Raw genomic sequence first — 22,937 nt, forward strand, 5'->3', positions numbered from 1 at the left:
AATGTGGATCATGCTTCAGAAGTGTTTTGGACATTTAGATGGTTCTTTCCCCACATAGAAATATTCACCTTTTCCAGCATCACCAACTCAGACTACATCTGCAGGCGAGTCAAACAGCAGCTGAGTTCATTATATAAGGTGATCACAGGGCTCAGTGTCCTATAAACAAAGTACTTAGTTTGGATTTGGATCTATATAAAAATCAATACAAAACAGCTGCTGCTCCATTCACACTGGAACTAATGTTTTATCTTTAAGTTATGTTAACCTATTTTGTGTATCTACTAAGTAACATCAATAACATAACAACACCACTAATTCTAATAAATCTGCAGCTTTAAGCTATCGATGTGCCTTTATTATTATTCTAATATGGTTAAGGCAGTTTTGATCACATATTATCATATGTTCTTGTTGTTTTTTCTCAGAAGATACAGGCCACACAAGCTACATTCAAATACTTCCATTTATACATTTTATTTATGTAGGGAAACAGCAGAAGACGACCTCACATCATGAGATAATCATTTGCTATAACATCCAACACCTAAATCAGGGACCCAGACATTTATTTAGCCTTTATACACTCTAACTAAGAACTAAGAAAATAGAACAGGTTTAGCAGTTAATCAGACACTTGGCAAGTACTATTTGATATAGTCATCCAACCTGCAAGTCAGTCTGAGGTGATGGGCGTTGACAAGCACAGGAGCAAACACGCACACACACAAAGTCTGACTACTGCAGAGGAAAAGTTAGAACAGGGGAAGAGAAGCTGCTGCTTCTGTTGATGATGATGAAGAAGATGGTGAGGATGAGGCTTGTATGAGTTCCTGCGACCCCTCAGGCTGGTGTTTGGCTACAGGACAGAAGGAGGTGATGGGAGAGGAGGAGGACACCCATCCGGACTTGAAGCACTTTGCTCTGCTGTGGCCTCTCCCCAGACACCGCTCTCTCAGTGACACCTCCGGGTTTCGCTCCAGGGTGATGACCAGGCTCCGGGGAGCCCGCTCAGGTAGGACGACCCAAAAGTCTGATTCCTGTTACAGTTTGTCAAACGGCTGCTACGATGCCTCCGTGTTTCATTGCCAGCAAAAATTGGCTCGATTTCCTTTGGTGTTGCAAGTTATACCAGTTGCTCTTGGCTAGGCAGCCTCTCTACATGACTGATGAAGCAGCAGTGACTTCCTGCCCTGTAGAAATACTTCCCCCCTCTCTTAAACACTCTTTCACTCTCTGTCCCTCTGTTTTTGTGCCTCTGTATGTCTTAAACAATAAACACTTTGTCAGCTCATTCTACAGACCTATGTAAAAAGTTGATCATTATACATTATAATCTAACATAAGATTTCCTTCCAGATCAACATAGCAAATGTGAGGTTTATTGTTCAAAATATGGCATATGAGTCATCACTGTTGTCTTTATATGTCACATAATGAGTTAAATGTAGATCTCCTGTGTATAATGAAAGTGATTTTAGGGTTAACTGCACCCAGAAACTTAAATATCAGCGCTTGGAAAAAAGGTAGATCATGAAGAAAAGGAAAGACATCAATACGTCTAATCAAAAATAAAAAAAAATCTGCAAAAAGTGTCTATTTCTTTGTCACTCAGCAGTAAATCATATGCAGTGAATACTTAGTTATCCTTGGATGTATAAGTGTGTGGTTTAGTTTTCACTTTGACATTTGCAGATGATTTGAAGGAGTAGTAAACCCATGACACATAAGGCCCCTGGGGAGATGAAACCTGTTCACAGACATTGCTAGACCTCGTTTTCAGTGTCAGTGTCACAGTTTTTCTGCCTGAGGCCATTGGCTGTTGAGTCGGGCCTGACATTCTTATTTATTGTCTCTGTGGTTAGAACCACTTCCCATCAGCCGTATTCAGTGTTTCAGCCGAGATGTCATCCTGCAGCGGTGCCCTCCACTCAAATTACACGCCTACGCCCACTTTGACAAACACTGCAGGCATGAAATGTGCTAACGTTCCCACTAGTCTGAAGCTTGAACTTCCTATTTGAAATTACTAGAAACTTGACTTAGTCAAAAAATTTATCACAAAACCTGATTGTTATATTATTAACAGTCATACACAATCTCGACCTTATTCATGATAATATATGTAGTGTAGATTATAAACTTAATTTAGCTAAAATCACAAAAGATAATTTTCATGTTTACTCTGTGTTGTGATTTCGTGTAAACTGTGCAGTTTATAAAACAAACGCCAGATGGAGCCAATTTACCTTTTACACAGAGTCCTGAAAACAAAGCGCATTGAAATGGCATTTGACACATATGGTGACGTTATAGTTTTACATTGGTCCCACAGAGTGATGCTTCAGATACATAATAATCCATTTTTAACTCAAGTTATGATTACACAAGTCTCCTTAATCCTTGTTAGTATTACACTCTGTGAATCCTTTAACAAAGCTATTACACTTGTGGCAGAAGTCACTTCCAATATACAGAACATATTAAAGGTTCAGTGTGTAAAATTTAGTGACATCTAGTGGTGAAGTTGCATGTTGCAGCCGAATATCCCTCACAAGAAACATGAAGATGAACCTGTTGAAACCTTCAGCTGACACAAAACTCAAAAGGTGTTTTTCCAGTTTGGACTACTGTAAAAAAAAAAAAAAAAAACATGGCGGCCTTCATAGAGAGGAGTAACACACATAAATATAAAGGGCTCATTATAGGGTAAAGAAAACAACAATTCACCAAAACCAAACACACTGGAACTTTAAATGTAAGTTCAAGGGCTTATTTGAAATCAGTAACTCTGCCATAGGCAGGGTAGAGTACATTAGATATCACCAGTTATCACCAGTTTTTATATAAATGTTACTTGAGGAGAATAGTTCTTCTTTAAACATGAATTCGTCATCAATATTATAAAAATATTGAAATAACAACACAATTGCACAATGTGTTGAGGAGTGATTTTAACAAAACCTGCAGCTGAATGAGATTTTTATTGAAAAATATTGAATATTATTGATAATCCAACCCAAGAGCGTAGTTTTTTATATTCATAGGTTTATGCTGAATAGCCAAATGTGTAATATGTTAATAAAAACACCTACATTTAACCCTTACCCTATATTCTATCTCAGTATATTAGAACAGGAGAATGCACATGAACGTGTGTCTAAATAAGAGCTCACATTAGCGTAGGGCCTGGGTGTTTGTGAGAAAAATCTATTTGGAGTAATGTTCAGCTCCAGATGGAAAATAGCACGTTGTCTTCTCAAAGGTCACTGTAACACTCCCGTAATTACACAGGCAGAGAAAAGAGGGAAGATGAGAAGAGGGAGATAATAGAGAAGAAGAGAACGGAAGAGGGCAACTATCGAAGGCGAGGCCAAGAAGATGAAGAAACAATAAAGGTCGACAGGAGGAGAGAGGAGAAAATAGATGGGTTAATGGAGACAAAGACAATTTATGTAAACAGCAAAAAGGCAAAAAAAAAGATGATGCAGAAACAGGATGATTGAGGAGGACGAGGAGGCAGATGGAGGGGCTGGAGAAAAGAAGAGGACAACAGAGGAGTGTCGGTGCTCTCTGCTCCTACTGGGTACTCTCCTCGAAATAACATTAATTACACACTCTCTGAGTCTGCAACAACTTGTTAAATGTGCAGTAATGTAGAGAACAGGCCGTCCCTCTCCACTGCCCACACGCTGGCTCTCCTCAGACACTGAAGCCTTACCAGCCCCAAACCGACCCCAAAATGTTGGGTGAAGCTTTTCCTCTTTCTGCTGCTGTGTCACTTTTGATCACCAAGGTTTTTACAGTTCGTCCTACAGGGGGATATCAATGTCAGCATAGACACTTCACACAGTAAAACCCAGGGCATTGAACCACCAACACAAGTGGGATTCATCCTCTTGGGACAATGAGTGTCTGCACAAGATTTGGTCTGAATTTATTTTACAGTTCAATGAGACCTAAAAAGCCATATATAATTTAGACAAAATAACATAATCCCTATTAGACAGTAAACGACCTAGTAAGATGTAACAAGCTGTACATATATGAAATTATACATAACTAGTAATAATATGTTCCTCATTTTACATTGACCCTAAGAACTGTTATCAGACCATTTAATGCTATTAGGATTTCAGTCTAAACTTAAGAGTTGGGCCCATTTTCACAACGCTTCTTGTGTTGTTTTAATTTTAATTTGATCTTATTTACGTTTTTTCATCTGTTACATCCTCTATTCTGATCATCTCCTGTTTGGTCATGACGTGTTGTCGTGCATATTTGCATTTCATTATTGAATCTATGCATGTCATATAAAATGTGCTATATAAATATACGTATAAATCGTATAAATCATGACTCTTGTCCACCGGGAGCAATGGTCGTTACTGTCTGCAGTGGCAGGTGGTCTGGATGGTTTGATGGGTCAACAAAACTTTGGACTTTAACACAGGACGCCGCAGCCGCCACTGACAACACTGGTCTTTGTACAGTGGTGGATTTAACCCATGATTGGAGACATGATGATTGTAGCCACCACAATGATGCTTCTCTTACATTAACCAAAGCTGCTTTCAGACGTGTACTGGACCTGGCAGTGCCTCCGTATTCTCTCCAGAGGAGAATTAAAGACGCTGCGTAGTTTCTGTGGACCTTCTCCACCCGGCCTCTTGGTATACTGTCCGTAGAGAACCAATGGGATTCACCACGAGCGAGTGGGGGGGTTGATGACGCATCTAACACATAACAGATGTAAAAAGAAAACAAATTTCTCCCAGGTAGAAAGCGGTGAATGAAGATGTCAAGAGAGAAAGTGGTGATAAGAGCGGATGCACTAGTCTGTGTGTGTTGTCTTGAAAATCAGGTGATCTCCACAGTGGAGTTAACCTGTCACTTCCTGCCTCTGCCTGCTGCACCCGGCTGCTCCACCTCTCGTTTGAATAATGCAGAGGATTAATTGATGTTGTGAACGCGTCTGTGCAGGGGACTTCCTGTTGGGTTGTGCATGTGCAAAGAAGTGGATTGTGGGTAAACCCCATAGCCAAATGTTCGTGTTTTACCAGCAGGTCATCATGAAAACAGCTCAAGTCAAGTATGTGCCTAACTGTAACCACAGCGTTTTGGTATTGTAAAATGTTCTAATAGTTTTTTAATAGGGATGTGTAACATATCTGGGGCAGATGACTGATGTTATCCTGCTGGTCGGTGGGAGGGGGTTGAGCTTGTAAATTGCTTCTTTGTGTTGTTCTAAAAAGAAGTCACAAACATTTGTGTTGTGTAATTCAGTGAAACGTTTGACCTGCTGTAATCTCATTCTGAAGTAAACTACACCACAATATTATTCAAAATACCAAAGCATCCTGTCAACATCACATTCTTTTTCTCTATACGTGCAATTTTCTTGTACTCATATATAACTTTTTCGAAACAAAACATTTCTTTTCTTTGTTGTTATTCTCATGTAAAAAAAGGCCTAATTGAACTAGTGAGGGAGGGGTGCATTCTTTTTTCACCCACTCTCTTGAGTCTGAGACTGTGTGTGTGTGTGTGTGTGTGTGTGTGTGTGTGTGTGTGTGTGTGTGTGTGTGTGTGTGTGTGTGTGTGTGTGTGTGTGTTGTGGAAGTTGATGAGCCAGTTGCTTTTTCTTTTCCCTAGTGGGGAGCAGTTTCATTCGGCTGCATCAGAAGTCAAAGCATCAGTAACTCTGTGTGGTTACTCACTAACCTTTTTAACTTTATTAATAGATGTAGAAACGCCTCAACAGCAGATGGACAGGATGTTATCATTACTCTGCAGTGTCGCTCAGGATGTGTACATACAGCAAGTGTTTGTATGTGTGTGTGTGTCTTATGGAATTATAATAAAGACATGAGATTTTAAGAGTTAAGAGATAAATGTAAGTGTGCACGTCTATCTAAAGTTATTAGGGCCAATTTAGGTTCAATAACATAACATTTTGTGTGCCTGCGTGTGTGTGTGTGTGTGTGTGTGTGTGTGTGTATGTGTGTGTGTCTGTTTTGAAGGGGACATGTAAAACCAATGATATACAGATGACGTACTTACTGGGATGAGTGGCTCTTCAACCTGCCTCTCAGCTCATCTTCTATTCTATATCTGCACCTGTGTGTCCTCTCTATTTCTGCGTCTGTGTGAGGGTAACTCAACAGTATATGTGTATTGATTTATTTAGCTTTGAGATTATTACTGATGTTATGTTTATGACCTGCATTGTTTTTATCACGACGCAGTCACGGTGGCGCCATGGTATTTATCTGTGTAGTTTATTTTGCCATAATATCCATTGTCTTCCTGAGTAACAATAATGCTTATATATATATGCATATTCTATATTCTATATTCTATTCTAAGTAAAAATATATAATATGGTACTAATGGAGAGATTGACAGTTAATTGTGGTTTTATAATGAGCATGCTAAAGATTCAATAAGCAATTTGCGTTTTTTTCTAGAGTAAAAATTAATGATCTCGTGTTTGTAAATTTAATATTTTTCTCGTTCATGAACAATAGTTGGACAAATGCAGTAATGTGAGGAGCTCACTAGACAAAAATAATTCTGGGAAGATTGTGTGTTACATGTTCAGAACGATTGAATGACATAACCTGTCTTCTATCTGCCACTATAATAGTGATAATCATCTGCTGAATATAGACTGACTGGCAATAAAAATATAGGTGAAGAAAAAGTGCAGCAAAGAAAAGTAAACACACTAAACACACAGATTCCTGCTGAGGTGACGCATGTCTCTTTCTTTTTCCTTCTCTTTCTCTATACATTCGTTCTCAATATCGATTCCTCTCCTCTCCTACGTCACGGTGGGACCTCAACACAGCAGGGAGATTGAAAAAGAAAATTAGACATGGAGGAGACAGACTCAGTTGCCAGAGGACGGAGAGAGAGAGAGAGAGGGGGATACACATAGATTGAGAGAGAGAGAGAGAGAGAGAGAGAGAGAGAGAGAGAGAGAGAGAGAGAGAGAGAGAGAGAGAGAGAGAGAGAGAGAGAGAGAATGAGGAACAGAGATGGAAACAAACATTAACTTTTAATGCTCTTTATTGGAGCGAGGGGAGTCAAGGGGGAGGGAGGCAATGAGGGAGGGTGAGTAGCAGACAGTGCAGGGAGGGAGGGAGGGAGGAAGGGAGGGAGGGAGGGCGGAGTGACGAAGGAGGGAAGTAGATAGCGAGAGAGAGAGAGAAAGAGAGAGAGAGAGAGGGGAGGGGAGAGAGAATGAGGAAGACTGTGAGGAAGGGAGGAGGGGGAGTCAGTGGGGGGTAGGGAGGTAGGGAGGGAGGGAGGCAGAGAGGTGGTGTGTCGGGAAGAGACGAGGATCAACTCACACTGCTGATAACATTACCTGAGGGTCAAATCATGGAACATGATGGTGAGTTTCCTCCTCGTATTATACGCTTCTCTTCCCCTGTGCCTGTGTCTCATTGACTATTAGTGTTTGTGTGTGTGTGTGTTTGTGGGGGTTTGTGTGTGTGTGTGTGTGTGTTTGTGTGTATGTGTGTTGATTCAACAGAAGGCTTGTTAGTCACACACACACACACACACACACACACACAGTTTATTTCCACTTCTGCTTGTCCTTATATGTACCTCTGGATGTCACCTGTTTTGCCATTTACATGTAAACGGTGTGTGGCCATCTGCAGAAAGCTTTAAAAAGACAAAACAATCAGTTGAATTGATTTCAAAAAGAGGCCTTGATGAATTTAAACATGGACACGACTCAGTGCAGGTGTGTGTGCGACAGGAGCATCTGAACATTGTTGTCTGAGGATCATTCGGCCCAGTGGCTGCAGAGGAGCCGGAGATGTTTTTTTTCTAGTGGACCTTTGCCATGGTTTCATAATCTCAAATAAATATGGCAGTAACAACAACACACACAGTCGTGCATTACGTGCAGGTACACTACTTTACAGACTCTACCCAGCTACACCCTGTTCAATATTAATAAGATGCTAATGCTGCAAGTGGAACACTTAATAACATTAAGGTTGGCCATATCATCACTTAACCAGGCTCCTGGTGCGCGGTGAGGGCCGGTTCTGCTGAGGACAGTTTCACTTAAACATTGTTTGGCAATGCTTATGAGGCAATGAGGATTCTGTGCTTAACTGTAAAGGCAATTATTGGTTTCATAAGTCTGCCCACAGTTGCATTATAACATTTCTTAAAGGGCTTCGACAAAGCCACATCCACACTAATGGAAGCAACTTAATTGCCGTCGTTCCTGTAGAGGAAAGACACGTAAGACCAATAACTCCAGCTGGGCTTGTGTCAAAGCCATCTTGGGTCCACTGGACTGAATGACAATGATTTGTTGCTGCATCGGTTGGTGACACACTCAGCGGGAGGAGACAGGCTCGGGCTATATCGGGCCCCTGTTATCTAATATAGTTTAATTACTGTTTGCAGAGGTTGTCATAACTTATCACAGCGTTAAATAGACGAAAAACCTCCAGCTGCCATGTGCTAATAAACCCGAGAGCGAGCTCTGGAGTTTGGGCTCGTAGCTGTTGTGTTTGCGCCGTTGTCTCAGGTAAGCTTTACAACAGTAAACCCACTTTAATCCATGATCCTTTATTTGTGTGTGTGTGTCTGTGTGCGTTGACAGAGACGTGGCCTGCGTGCTGAATCGGACAAAACAAATGTCTGCTGCTGTGAATTTGTGAAACGGCATTTTGCAATGCAAAGCAGTATCTGTGATTGTGCACACATGCATATTCATGTTATATGATATGTGTGCGTGTGGACAATGAGAGTGAGGCTCGGCCATGAAGCCCGTCTGCGTATTTTCTCTGCACACTGTTGAGCGTGTGGTATTATTATAGAATAGGAGATTTGCAGTCGGCTATTTACGGAGACAATATTATACAGAGTTGTCATGAGCACAACACGATGGTATTTATTTATCTAGTGTTTTTCAAATTGTTACAACCACTCAAAGTGCAGTTTTACCATCCACCCGTTCACACACACATTTACACAGTGGATCTATGTGCAGCACTTCCTCTAGCACACATCATTCAAACACCGCCGGCAGACTTGGGGTTCAGCACCTGCCCAAGGACACTTTAACCTTCTGGTTAGAGGACAACCCGCTGCACCTCCTGTGCCACAGCCGCCCCACAATGCAATGCACGACACGTCCATTTTGTTAAGAAGTTACACTTTTTTTCTTTGAGGGACAAATCCAGTCACCGTGACAGACTTTGACCTTTGACACCCTTCCATCCAACTCTTCTTTTTTAAAAGAGAAACATACTTTTGTTGATGTTATAAATAACCGAAGGTCTTAATTGGGAGGGGGAAATAATCTTGTTTGAGAAAATGATGTATTATTTTATCTTGCTGCTCAATCTGTGCGACTGCTACTTTCAAACCAAAGCTCGGTGTGTCAGCTAGCTGGACCCGGATGAAAGCAACCATCGGCAGCCAGTCTCCATAATAACGTCCTGAGCAACAGCCACACGACACACAACCGAGCAAACACGACAGTGGACACTCAGAACAGTTGATTCTCCAATTGGCAGTGGCTCTCCTCGAAATCAGTGCAGATGTGGCCTTATATAGTTAGGATATGGGGGTGTAGAAATAAATGCTGGCTGGTATTTGTTTACTCTCCCAATTCCCTGTCCTCTCGCGGCCTCATATCACACACTTGCGAGGCCCGGACGAGGCTTGTGTTTTCTCGATGTCTGTGATTCTGAGACGCGTTTACGTTTTCTCGCCACCGTGGCATTTATTTGGTGTGTTGATATGATTACAGAGCTCCAGAATATCAATCTTTCCTCTCGCTCTTTCTGTCCCCGTCTTCTCCTCCGCCCGTCTCTCTCCCTCTCTCCCTCTCATGCTCTCAGGCTGAATGTCTGGCAGGATGTCAGCTATTGATTTATACAGGCAACATTTTAGCAATGATGGCAGCTTATGGGTTGCGCCAAACAGAATACAACAAACAGGAGATCAGGTTTCAGACGAGTTGGCTGGCAGATGGGAAGAGGAAGAGAAATGACAGTAACCACTTCTGTATCAATACAACAAAAGAAAGGACTTATATCACCTGAATAGGAATGTACATTGGGTTATAAAAGGGCAGCAATGGAACAAGCACAACAGGCTTCCTTTCACTGCGTGGATGTGGGTCATGTGCAGGAACTACGTTGGCTCCCTATTAAGTTACGATTTTAGATGATTATCGGCAAAAGCCCATGTGCTCCGCAATTATTCCAAGAGCAATTTTTTGCCTCCACAGATGAACGATAAATGTCAGCTCACAAATACCAAGAAAAAGTCAAAAGTAATGAGGATGAAACGCCACTAAAGAAATCAGTAAACCTCGCTTCAAAACTCTTATTCTCTTAAACTCTTACTCTTATTCTTACTCTAAATATTTAATTATCATGACAAACGGAGCAAGAGTCAATGTTTAGGTTCTTACGTCCTCAATAATCAGCTTTTTTATTTGTGTTGGAGATATTTGATCAAGTTTAACTGAATGTGGCCAAACAACCCCACAAACTATTACAAAAATCGATATTGTGCAATTACAATATTCCTCAAATGAGTAGAAACCCAATGAAATCAAATTTTTCCACATTGTTTTCATGTTGGATCAATTATGAGGAGCAGTTTCCCTTCGCTTGAGGTTTAACCACATTATCTTGTTGACCTCTTCTGCAATGGTTTAATGGATCCCAATCAGACTTGCAACTCCAATTATTGCCAACCAGTGATGGATGGAAACATGCATTAAATTGTATTTTCTGTATTTGCGTAAATATTGTGGAAATTCTTTTACAATTTGCGTTAAATTTGGTTGCAAGCTCGATGATGATAAGAGGTTTATGATAAAAGGGGCATTCATATTTATACAAAAATATCTGTAAAGGGACAAATGCCATGATAGACATTTTACAGGTTACTAACAATCCCAAGGATACTGCAACTTGTGCTATCCGTATATATTTGATAGATGAAGATTTGGACCAGTGAAGCTCCAGTGAGATTCAGTGAATCAGTTCTGAAACCATTTATCTCCAGTTCTTCTCAGGTGCGTGTGGTTTGCTTGTTGAACAGAGTCCGTTGCCCGCTGAGTCATACTTGACTGTTTTGACAGTTTGTGGTCTGAATCGTGATCCTTGTGCAGCGATGGTACAGTCCCTGACTTTCTAAAAAAGAAGTAGAAGGTAAAAGTTCTAAAACCTGAACCACGCATTTAGGCATGTAAAGGAAATGTACACCCACACATGCTTATATAGATTGCCTGTATTTGGCTTTGACATGGACCCTTGCAGAAACACAGTTTAATAAATAAATGAAGGGGAGGAGAGAAAAGCTCTGAAAAGTACCACTTAAACAATTATTACCTCCTTGTTCCGCTTAGGCTACTACTTAATATTTGATGATTCCTTTCCTTTCCTCTGGCCCTCCTCCTCCTCCTCTTCTCATGTCTTTTTCTTTTCTTTTCTCGGCCAATGAAAAGGTCAGTTGATTCTCTTTGACTCTGAACATACTCCCAGAGATCTCTAGTTGGGACATTTGGATTTTCATGTAGAGATTTTCAGAGAAGAACCAGATTGATCTTCATTAAATCCAGAGGGAGCTCTTCCCTGCGTTTTTTCAAAATGGCCTATCATGAATTTGTGCCCAGGCATGTTTCAAGATGCGTTCAAACAACATAACAACATCTTTATCTCTGCATTTTTTTATGGAAAAGCTTTGACTTTCTTGACCTCTCTGTCGGTTTCCTGCCTTTTGAACACATGAACACATTAACATTCACCTTTGGTCATCTCCTCGTACAAGGACTGCTGAGTGCATGGAAAATACATCTTCTCACTCTGCTGTTTAGTAATCTGAATTTGAAACTACGCAATCTTCTAAGATGTGGTGGTGGGTGTTAGGAAAGAAGAAATTGCGAAACATTACGTGATCCAGCAATTTGGACCCAGTGTATCTCCCTCTGGCTCTGTGATGATCCTCTTTAGAGTGGATGTCAATGGACTTGGCATCAACAGCAATGTTTTCCACTGTCCTTTCTGTGTTTCTAACAACGTGCAGCCTCCAACAAATGCAACACGCTCTGCTGATACAGCGAGGTAATGAGGTTACCTCTCTGTGAATGCTGACGTCGTCAGTTTCCTCTGTTAACTTAACCAAATCCCTCCGTCCCTCTGTCCCTCACATTCTATCACCTCCTCACCGACGCTTCCTTCCTGTCTCAGTTTATTAAGTACCATCTTTTCCACTTCAACTAAATTATGTATTCCTGTTCAGTGACGTCACTGTCAGACGTAGAGGCTCGGAAGTCCCTTATTTATTTATTTAAATCCAATCAATGAGTTGACCGACAGGGGGGGATATATTCGTACAAGATGTCGGCTACAGGATGGTCGTCCCATTTTTCCTGTGTGTTATGTTTTGTTTAGTTTTCAACTTTAGTTATATTTTGTCTTGCTGCTTCAACCAAGAGAAAGATTGTGCAGTGGTGATTTCATACATGATTACACTGTCTGTGACCTCGTACCATTCAATGACTTAGGGGAGGAAAGGTGGTCTCCACTGTAAGAGCAGAGCACAGCAGTGTGAAGTTAACACTAGATGGCAGTCTTGGCTTGAAACCTCACATTGTGTGTGTGTGTGTGCGTGTGTGTGTGCGTGTGTGTGCGTGTGTGTGTGTGTGTGTGTGTGTGCGTGTGTGTGTGTGTGTGTGTGTGTGTGTCTCTATGTTTGTCAAGCCTGGTTCTGCATGGTCTCAGTTGACACTGTTGAAAGAGATGACAGATAAAGCTCTCTCTCTCTCTCTCTCTCTCTCTCTCTCTCTCTCTCTCTCTCTCTCTCTCTCTCTTCTCACACATAGATTATACTGAGTGTCGCTCTGTGGCAGCGGTGTTTGGCTTGGTTTGCCACATTCGTCAGTGTCGTGACGTGAGGTCATGAGTCCAATATCAAACAGATATTATCTCTGTGTCCTTTTATCCAAGCTTTTTTACACACTGAAAAAACCCGACAGATTTGGCTCCCATTTGAAAGCTGCACTTAGGCTCATCTCATATTTTCAAAAGAGCTTACACTGCAGAAACGGGTTAGTGTACTGGCCCTCTGCCACCAGCTACACACACTGCACATGCCCTAATATCCTAGGTTCATTATGGACCCTATAAGTTAAAGAATCTTTGAAAGCCACACTGGGTTTGTTGAACCAATGCTATCTTGGTTTGCTCAAATTAAAGTAGACAAAGTTATACAATTTAAAGCTTTAATTTGAAAAGAAAGCAAAACTGAGAGTTTTTCTGTTCTTATTTTCTGACCAAATAATTGATATAAAAGGATAATTACTAATTAAAATTATTGTAAGTTGCTAATCAACTTCCTTACCATACCTCTTACATATGTAAAATAGATCTAAGTTGTATCTTTATTATTATTTAGTGAATTAAATACTCAAAAATGCTCAAGTGAACATTCTAATTTTACTTTGTTGTCTGACCAATAGTTGAATTAACTTTCATATAACACAGTCAATCCTAAACTGTGTAGATGGATGACAGCTCCCCAAAACGTGCATTCTACATTCAACATGCGTCCACGTGCATGACACCTTATCCCCCAACCTAAGATATTTTTATTTATTTTATGTCAGAAACAGTATCGACAGGCAGACTGGGACATTTAAATGTGTGTGTTCTCACATGCCTCGCTTGGACATGTTCCGGACATTGTGCTGGGGGTCTGGCAGGGGGAGTTCTCTGAACTTTTTGTTTCAGCACACCCAGAAAAACTTGCAGGACAATGTCCGGACTTCAGCCCTCGCCCCAAAGCCGCTTGTGAGCGCGATTTCTCCGCTTTTAAACCTTCCCGCTCCGGCTGCACCTCGCTGTCCATCAAGCTTTCCAATCTCTCGCTGGGTAAACTGCTGGAAGTGTCGGAGCTCCTCACCCTTTGACCCCGGCAGCGCCTCTAATCTGCGCGGAGGAATGAGAGGCATTCTTCAGCTGCTGCAGCAGGAGGTGGAGGAGCTGCCGGTGGGAGGGGAACTAACGACGTAGTAGGGACCCAGTCAGTCAGTGAAGTTTCCAGCGACTCGGCCATCACGGTCCGGAGCTATCCTCCCTGAGATGAGCGCGCTCGGCGGAGGGGATTTACGCGGGGAAACGAGGCGGTGAGCGCGGGGGTTTAGTGGAGCGCGGTCCGGCTCCGGATCATCCGAACATGGGTCAGACGGCCGTGTCGGCTGTGTCCCAGCCCGCGAGCGGTGAGTGTGTGTTTCTGTGCATGCGTGCAACATGTTTCTCTCTCTCTCACACACACACACACACACACTTACACATTCCGCTATCTTCATCCAGGAAGTCCTCTTTTTCATTTCTGTCGAAGCTTTTGCGCACAAACAAAGCGCGCGGTGGTTTCCTGCCGAGGGGAAGTGAGTGAACTGTGTTTTTAAAATGAATTTCAAACTCTCTGACATCACCGTGCGAGGCTTTGTGAGGCTGACACGGATTCAGATCGGGAACCAGGGCTGGGGAGTCCAGGGTTTGACTCGTGTTTGTGTACTTTAGCTGCCAGTTTGACACATGAACTGGGGCTTCGAACCATGTTTGTTTACCCACAGAGGAGCGTCAGAAGCCCAGGGTTTACAGCTCACTCACGATCAGTACCGTAATAACCGAGAATATGCCAAGTTTACCTCAGTTCAGGGTATTTCTTAAGGTTAAGTACAAATATTGTGGAAAAACATAACGACACAACAACAATAAAGTCAATATTCACTATCTTATCTTAGATTAAAAGTGCAGGAGTGTAATCAACATGCTTGTCTTGTCCTCTCCCTATTCTGTAGTAAATCATCTTACAAAAAACAGGAATATAAATCCACTCCTTCCATTACATAGCAGTTGTCTTCTCAGATTTCAGATGTCACTGGCTTTCAATTCCTCTTCTGGTTCTTTGTGCCTCTCGTGGAAATGTTCCATCGTATCAAACCGTCTAAACTGAGATATTTGCTTTGTTTGATTTTCCTCTCTTAGTCAAGTCTCAAAGAATCACCCCACAATTTAATTTACATACTTCTGAGATTGGTGCAACAATAATAATAGCCGCGTCCCAATTAAGCGGCCGCATCCTTCGGTGGACCAGGTCTAGTCAGTTTTACCACTGGAGGCAATTATTAGCCACGATCTGAAGTACTATTGATTAGTGCACGCAGGGGTTGTCTACCACATCTTTGCCCATAACTCAAGATTCCTTTAAGCAACGTTGATTTAACTCAATGACGACATTTGTCCCATGTCCCGGACATACACAGGATGTCTTCACATCGGATGAAGGGAAAACAAATGATGACATTTTCAGTTCATTGAATAGAAACCTGTATACACTGAAGACCACAAACATAAAATACTGAAAAAACACCAAAACACTGCTGCTGCTAGACATTTTCCGTTTTTTGTGTATTTCTCTGTGCCCCATGATGAAATAACAGACATGATACAGACTAACCAGCCGGGTTTTGTGCGTGGGATCAATGCTGCGTTTGTAATGAGGAAGGAATTGCAAGCCATGCTTCTAAAGATAAATATTTGTTTGAGCAGGATATTTTGGCTGTCACCAAATTGGACCACCATTTGAGAAGTCAAGCCTTTTCCACAGATGGAGCTCCAGCCACCCACAAACAGGAGTAACGGTCAAAAAAAGAAACCAGTCCTCTAAGTCTCGATCCAAGTGATATGGCTCTATAGGCCTATGCAGCTGTAAAATACTTTGAGAATCTGTGTACACATTCCCTGAAACTCTAGTGAAACTATCATTTCCACCATTCATCAAAAGCAGAAATATAAACCGTCGCCAGTTCAAGGAACTTATGAGTGAGCATTATTAAACAGAGATATTTTAACTGATGGAAGGAGAACTTTACTTCCTCAGAGAACTACACTGGAGCTATGATAGTTCATAGTGAATTGAATATTTTTTTGCTTTGGACTGTTTGGTTGGTGAAATTTGAAGACGTCACCGTGGCTTCTCGGAGATTACGATGGAGACTTTTCAGGGGGATCAGTGTGTTCAGTGTGGGATCGTATAGACCTTGGTCTTTTCTGTGTGTGAGTCATAACTGTAAATATTTACCATCCGTCCACATTTTGATGGGAAAGCTTTGAGGCAGAGAAGCAGAGGAAGTGATCAAGGACGCCAACTGAAAACCAAACTGGACCTTCTTCTTACTCTGTCAGCGTTTACACTCAAACCGAGACTGTTTTGTTGCGCAGTAAAGTCAACATGCATAGGAACCTGAGGCTATAATAAGGATTTATATGCTCTGTATTGCTGTATTACGGGTTACACAATGAAGATGTGCTGGGCTTTGAATGCTGAATCTACAGTTCTGAGAGCAGGAGGGGGGGGGGGGGGGGGGGGGGGATTGACCCTGTTGGGGTATCACGGAAGGATCAGGACATGAAGCTGATATCCTGTGAGCGCTGACGTCTGATTCCTTCCTGTTTGATTTCCTCCTGGTGTGTCACTCTTGACCTAATCCCAGCTGCTCGGTCCTGTGAGGATCATGGGTTGAGGCTGTACTGTAGCTCTCTGTCCCACGTTGGACTGAGATTTGGAAGAAATTACCCAAGTGTTAAAACTGGAGCTTATGCCCGACATCGCCCCCCCCACCCCCCGTCCGCTCTCGTCCAACACCTCCTGTTGCCTTGTTTTCTTCTTCTTTCCTTCTCTACGCTCCTCGCTCCCATATTTTTCTTTTTGCCCCTCCTCAGTTTCCCCTTCTCTCTCTCTTTTTCCCCCTCTCTCTCTCTCTCTCTCTCCCTCTCTCACCCACTCAGTCCCTTTTCCTCCGTTCGTGATGTCTGGCTCTTCCCTCCCTGGTGACTTGCAGTGAAGGAAGGAAGCCTCTCCCTTTCCCCTCCTTCTCAACACATGTTCCTGCCATAAGGTCTGAAAAAAAAAGAAAAAGAAACACGCTGGCTTTGTCACAATACACCACCACTTCATCCCGGGAATATCCTATCAGACAATTCATGACAATGAAAAACATGAAGAAAATAACAAAAGGCCTGCATGAGTGTCATGGCGCAATATTCTCGGTTTATTGAAAAATAAATAAATCCTGTGGGGTTAGTTTCCCCTCAGAGCTCTGCGGTGTCTCCAGTTGTGTTTCTGATTATTCCGTCCACTTCCACAGCTGCTATCCAAATCCTGATTCAGCCTTCTAGTATGACACTGTGAGTCAGTAGTTGCAAGAAAAACACACGTTGGTATGAAATCCTGTGTGCAATCATGGAGTCGTGTCAGCAGTTGTTATGTGTAATAACATCCCTGGGTTAAACTGGGCTGGATTTAAGCCACATTGTTGTAATTAAAAAGCTGTAGTCAGCATTATTTCGGTAAAAGTTTATTGCTTCTCTCGGATGAATCCGTCTCGCCTGAAAAGCAGGATTACTGTTACCATTACTGTATTGTTTTCACTTCCTGTGTGTGGTGGAACGTTTTTTTATTTAATTCACTCAGGTTTGCTTAAAGGTCAGTTATTCAAATTTATTGGTCAAATTTCGGGGGAAATATCTCCTGGTTGCCCGACGTCCTGTGTGCTCCACTCTGCAGCTCGAGCTCTGAGGGAAACTGAGCCACCCAATTCCTGCCAGACAGCAACAGGGGGCGTCGATGTGCATGCACAGGGGAAGCATTAGAGTAAGAGGAAGAAGAGGGGAGTTGGGGGGGGGCAGTGGAAGTGAAAGGTGGTAAATCTGCCAAATGTTTATGTGGTGAAATGTACACCGGGTTCATTAACTGCTGGGCACTATTTCGGTTCAGGCAGGATCCGCTACTGCAAATACGTGATTTGATTGGCTGATGCCTGTGCTGGAGTGTTTGTTTAAATGTGATTTGATTGGCTGGTGCCGGGGCTGCTGCTTGAAAAGTTGAGCTATTTCTAAAGTTCTACCAAAGTCAGTGTGAAGCAATGGAACCACAAGGCAGTTGTGCATGATGTCACCCCATTCAAAGTGAATACGCAGAGTTTCCGTTGAAGCCTCCAAAGATCGTTGGGAAGAAACTGTAGTCATGGTTTACATTAAATTTATCATTTTACGTGACTGTTATAATTTTTCGTTTGTATGCTTTGAGCTTCGAGCTTCATTAGATTCTAGAAGTGTTTGTTTCCTGACAGTGGTCCATGCTGTCACTTCCTCTTCGACTCACATTAACACATTTTCAGTGAATGAACATCGGCTCATTTTCAGTTCAAAGCATAAAAATCATTTTATAAGCCTCGCTTATGGTAAGTGACTGATTATGCGATTTACTGACTCATCAAATTGTGAGATTTTAGCGACTGAACCATCTCATTGTCGACCTTCCCTTTTTCTTAAAGTGAGCTTCTTCTCACTGAACGCATATTAAGAAAGAAAACTGTGTTCAAGTCGACAATAATCGTTGTTTTGCTCCTCTCCTCTCTGTCTCTCCTCCTCTTTTCTCTTCCCTCCCAACTTATAATTGGGACCATTGTCCCTATTTGGTTCCCACTAGATGTTTAATCGTTAGACTAATGGTGATGATAATCGCTTTTACTGATTTTCCCATCATTAGCTGCTGAAATGCACCTATTGTGATTTGATATCAACACAGGAACAGGAAATGAATGTGTGTAAGTGCGTGCGTAGATGTGTGTGTGTGTGTAAATATATATAAATTTGTGTGTGTGTGTGTTTGTGTGAGAGAGAGAGGACTAAAATGGTGTCTGGGGAGAGCATGTTCTGGCCTGATCTGCTCTGCACTTTTCCATGCCGTTGTGCTCTTAGTTCCCATGTTGTGTACGTACACACAGTGAGGATCAGCACATGAGCAAAATCCAAATGGGAGCAATTATCGTACCGACACAATTATTTTAACATCTATATTTTATACAGTTCATTCTTCAGCAAAAGGAAAAAACGCTGTGGTCATTGCATCCTTTAATTCTATTGCTTTTCATTATTGAAAGATGATGAGACATCTGCTTCTTGACATAAGATTCTTTCTTTATCTTATTGATAGTCCTGTGCAGTATTGATTGTGTTGTGTAGTCGTGGTATCAAGGTCCTGGGGACACACGCTCGACCAATTGCGAGTTCGTCCCAGCTGTCAATCAAGAGGTTTCACCTTGTTTTCATCGCATCAAAGAACGTTCATCAGTGTGATGAGATCTACCTTAAAATGTATGACTTTTATTGGCCCATGTCCCATCCACAACATGGAGGTGGCCACCAGGGGGCGACCAGGACGCTTTGGCTTCACTTTTAGGGAGCTGTCATGTAGTCCATCTTTATACAAATGTATAACATTGGTATCGTTGGTATGTAAATCTCCATATATGGCGAAATACAACCTTTATTACGTTTCTGTCTATTGAGACAGACATGAGCTGGAGTTCATTCATCTTATACATGTGATCCCTGTGGTTTTTGTGTCCGTGACATGTCCGGATGTGAGTAAGGCGTATAAGTTAACATTCCCGAGAGGCAATGGGTGAAGTGATTTCAGGTCACAAACGATTCGATGCATGTACACGGAAATGATAAACGTTTGATCCCTGCAGGCCTCTGTAGGTTCAGGCTCGAGTGAGTCAGCAGAGTTGTGGAGCTGAAAAAACAAAAACCTTCCTCAGTTTGAATCTGAGGAATCACACACCACCTCTCTTTCCTCTGTTAGGTTCCGGTATGGTGCACACACACACACACACACAAAGACAGACGCACAGACATGCACACGCTAATGCCTACACTTGCACACACACCATTCACTCACTGCAGTTTTCCAGGAGGTTCACAGCACATATAATCTTTCAACAGGAAGAGGAGGAGTTGTGGAAGGACGGGACTCTCGCCACCCAACACACACACATGAGACCACACACTGTAAATACTGTACAGAAACAGAGTTATATATATTCCTATTTTCATACTGAAGGCTGAGTTGTGATGTGGGAAAGATTTACGTCAGCTAGATGGTTCATTATGAGCCCTTTCCGTCTGGTTCTTACCCTGATTGTATATTCCTCCATGTGTGTCTTCTAGTTGATGGGTTGGAGAAATCATCATCGTTGGCCAGCTGCGACGTGGTGGTGGACAGCGCCGCCAATACCCAGAATGCCCCTGCAACGCGGCAGCAGCGAGGCAAGCTGTCGTCACTGGGGAAGCTGTTCAAGCCCTGGAAGTGGAGGAAGAAGAAGACCAGTGACAAGTTCCAGGATCTTTCCAAAGGTAGGACATGTCCTGTGTGTGTTTTAATGACACTGTATGAACAGTGTCCTCTGATTTGTTCTCCCCAATCGAGTGTCTGTGCAACATCGGGGCTTAGATTTCTGGATTTGTGCAGAACATTAAGTCTGAACTGGAGCGGCTTAGCTCCCTGAAGAGCTTTAAAAGGAAAAGAGCGAACAGTTTATGCTCGCTGATTTATTCGTGTCGTCTGCAAGTTTCACAACTCCACGTCCCTCCAGCTAGTTTCAGGCTACTGTCGACATGTGAACTAACTAAATGAGAAGTCGGCCTTCAAGTTCCTTTTTCCTTTTGTGCATCTCATCGTTGTGCCCTGAGAGCTTTTAATGTTTGTTCCTTTCACATCACGTAGGAGCTTCAAATTAATTACACGATTGTTCCCTCTGGGACGGGGGTTAGTGAAGGAGTACAAGTATCTAAAGGAGTCACGGGAGAATGGAGCAGGAGCTGTGCTGGCAGATTGGGGCAGCATCAGCAGTAATGTGGAAGGCAACCGGTCAATCCAGGTTCTGACCTTCACTTGTGGTCATGAGCTTTGGGTAGTGACCAAAACAATGACGTCCTGGATGCCTTTTAATTGGAGGTTTCTCGAACACACACCCTACTGGGAGGAGTCTCGGGGGTTGACCCAGAATTCACTGAAGGGATTATTTATTAGAACTGGCCTGGGACCCCCTCTGGAGGGAAGTGTTGCTGGGGAGAGGCATGCTGGAACACCTGCTTAGCCTGTTACCTCTGCAACACAACCTTTGATAACAGCAAGAGGATGGACTGATTGATTGATTGATTGATTGATTGATTAATTAATTTATTTGAATATCAGTGTGTTCTCTTCTTGATCATCGTTGGTTGCTGTAGCTGCTCCGGTGTGAACTAAAACCTCTTTCTTGATTTTGATTCCAAATAATCCTTTGGTATTCAAAGAAAAACTGTATTGAATGCTGATGACTTTACCAAATGGTCACTATGGATGCTGTTATAACTTCATACTAATGCAATTTGAATCTTGTGTTTGAGCCCAGTTATATAAACCATGTATGCGGAAGTGAAAACAAACTGGACACTAATAGGATTTAACATTGCTCGGAGCATTTGGCCTTATTTAGCTATTGTTCATTCTTATTTGTATTTGCGTACTGAACAAATCCACTAAGGGCTTTGCTTTCAGGGCTTTCTCACAATTAGTTCCTGATAATAATCGAGTGAAAAGTTGCCTGATTGTTCCTCAGAGCCCAAGTTGATGTCCTCAAACGACAAAGTTGTTCAGTTTACTATCATATGAGTCCAGTAAAGGCAAACCCACATATCTGAGGAGTTTAAATCAGCACTTTGGCTTCGAAAACAGGATTAGTTCATTACTTTAATGGCCACAGATTATTCTTTGTTCATTAACCAGTCATTATCGACTAATCTAAAACAGAATTAACTTTAGTTCCTCATCAATGCCGTGCTGTTGTGTTGAGGAGGAACACGGTGCAGCTGTTGTGTGATGATTCTGCAGATTTCCGTGTAGGTTGCTGCGACAGATCTGATGCAGCAAAATGAAATGGAATCCCCCTGTTGAATCACACATTGACCGTGTTCATCCCTCAGTTCTAGAGAGAAAAATCTCCACCAGACAAACGAGGGAGGAGCTGATCAAGAAAGGAGTTCTCATCGCCGAACAAGGTTTGTCTCATTGCTCGTTATTTCATTCAAGTATACCAACACCATATATGCACCAATTTTCATTTACAGTTACTGTTTTTTTGTCCTTCTCTAGAAGAAGCAAACAACAGTCAAAATCTCAACGGCCACGCCACGTCCAGCGTGACGTCGGAGGAGGTCAAAGTTGACATCGAGTCACCAGAGGTGCTGCAGGAGGGAAAGGCCTCTGGGCCCGGCTGCACCGCGGAGAAAACAGGTAACTGAGGAACTAACTAACAGGACTCTCTGTCACACTGTGGCCTGAAGTGTTTGGATTAATTATAGAATAAGAGTCTGAAGAATAAAACTCTTTCTCTTTCTCACAAGTGAAGGTTTGTGGTAGAAATCCTTTCTGACAGAGCCGAGGCTTCAATCTTCCAAACACAAAGTGAAACATGTGACTCAGGAATATGAGACTTTTATACAGCTCTTCAGAAATTCAATTTTATATATTAAATCAACGTTGCAGCTTTTTTTAGATGTTGGTTGAATTTGCTCCTCTCAGTCATGGAATGCGTTTGACAGCAGTTTTTCCAGCTGACATCGAGTCCTCTGTGGAATCTGACCGGGCCCTAATGTGATCATATAGATATTCCCATCACAGGTATTCTCAGTCTGAGCAGATCTGCTAATGCCTCCCTCCCTCTCCCCCGAGGAGCCAGGCCACTGCTCTTCCTTCTGATGCTGCTTAAGTGTTGTGCTGTTTTCATCTCAACCCTGTTAGCATTGAACTCTGAGCCATTTGTTTGTCTGTGTGTCAATAAACATGAAAGGAACAGACAAGGACCACTGTAGAAACACAGTGTGAGAACACACGTGTCCTCACACTGGAGGTTTGGAAGGTTAATGGGTTCATTCTATCTGTGAGTCTGATGGAAAGAGACTTTTCCATCATCATTAGCTCCATGTGCATTGTTCTTTATTTTCAATCGTCTCCCTGTGTTTGTCTGCACAGATTTACAT

General features: G+C 42.3%; 1 protein-coding gene across 4 annotated transcripts in view; it reads left to right on the top strand.

Annotated features, from left to right (window-relative positions):
• The first annotated feature begins 718 nt into the window (after window positions 1-718).
• Window positions 719-22,937, top strand: part of phactr2 (phosphatase and actin regulator 2) — a 31,218-nt gene continuing 8,999 nt past the window's right edge. For 2 of the 4 annotated variants that reach the window (XM_053435890.1, XM_053435887.1), the window contains exons 1-4: window positions 719-1,015; window positions 20,085-20,270; window positions 21,882-21,956; window positions 22,051-22,191. In XM_053435890.1, coding sequence (XP_053291865.1) covers window positions 826-1,015; window positions 20,085-20,270; window positions 21,882-21,956; window positions 22,051-22,191 — 592 coding nt within the window. In that variant the 5' untranslated portion in view covers window positions 719-825. Of the gene's footprint in view, window positions 1,016-7,254; window positions 7,403-13,770; window positions 14,282-20,084; window positions 20,271-21,881; window positions 21,957-22,050; window positions 22,192-22,937 lie in introns of those variants that run through there. The other 2 variants (XM_053435889.1, XM_053435888.1) reach the window with 2 other exon arrangements.

This window comes from Pleuronectes platessa, chromosome 12, assembly GCF_947347685.1.
Source record: "Pleuronectes platessa chromosome 12, fPlePla1.1, whole genome shotgun sequence".
In the NCBI taxonomy this organism is placed as follows: domain Eukaryota; kingdom Metazoa; phylum Chordata; class Actinopteri; order Pleuronectiformes; family Pleuronectidae; genus Pleuronectes; species Pleuronectes platessa.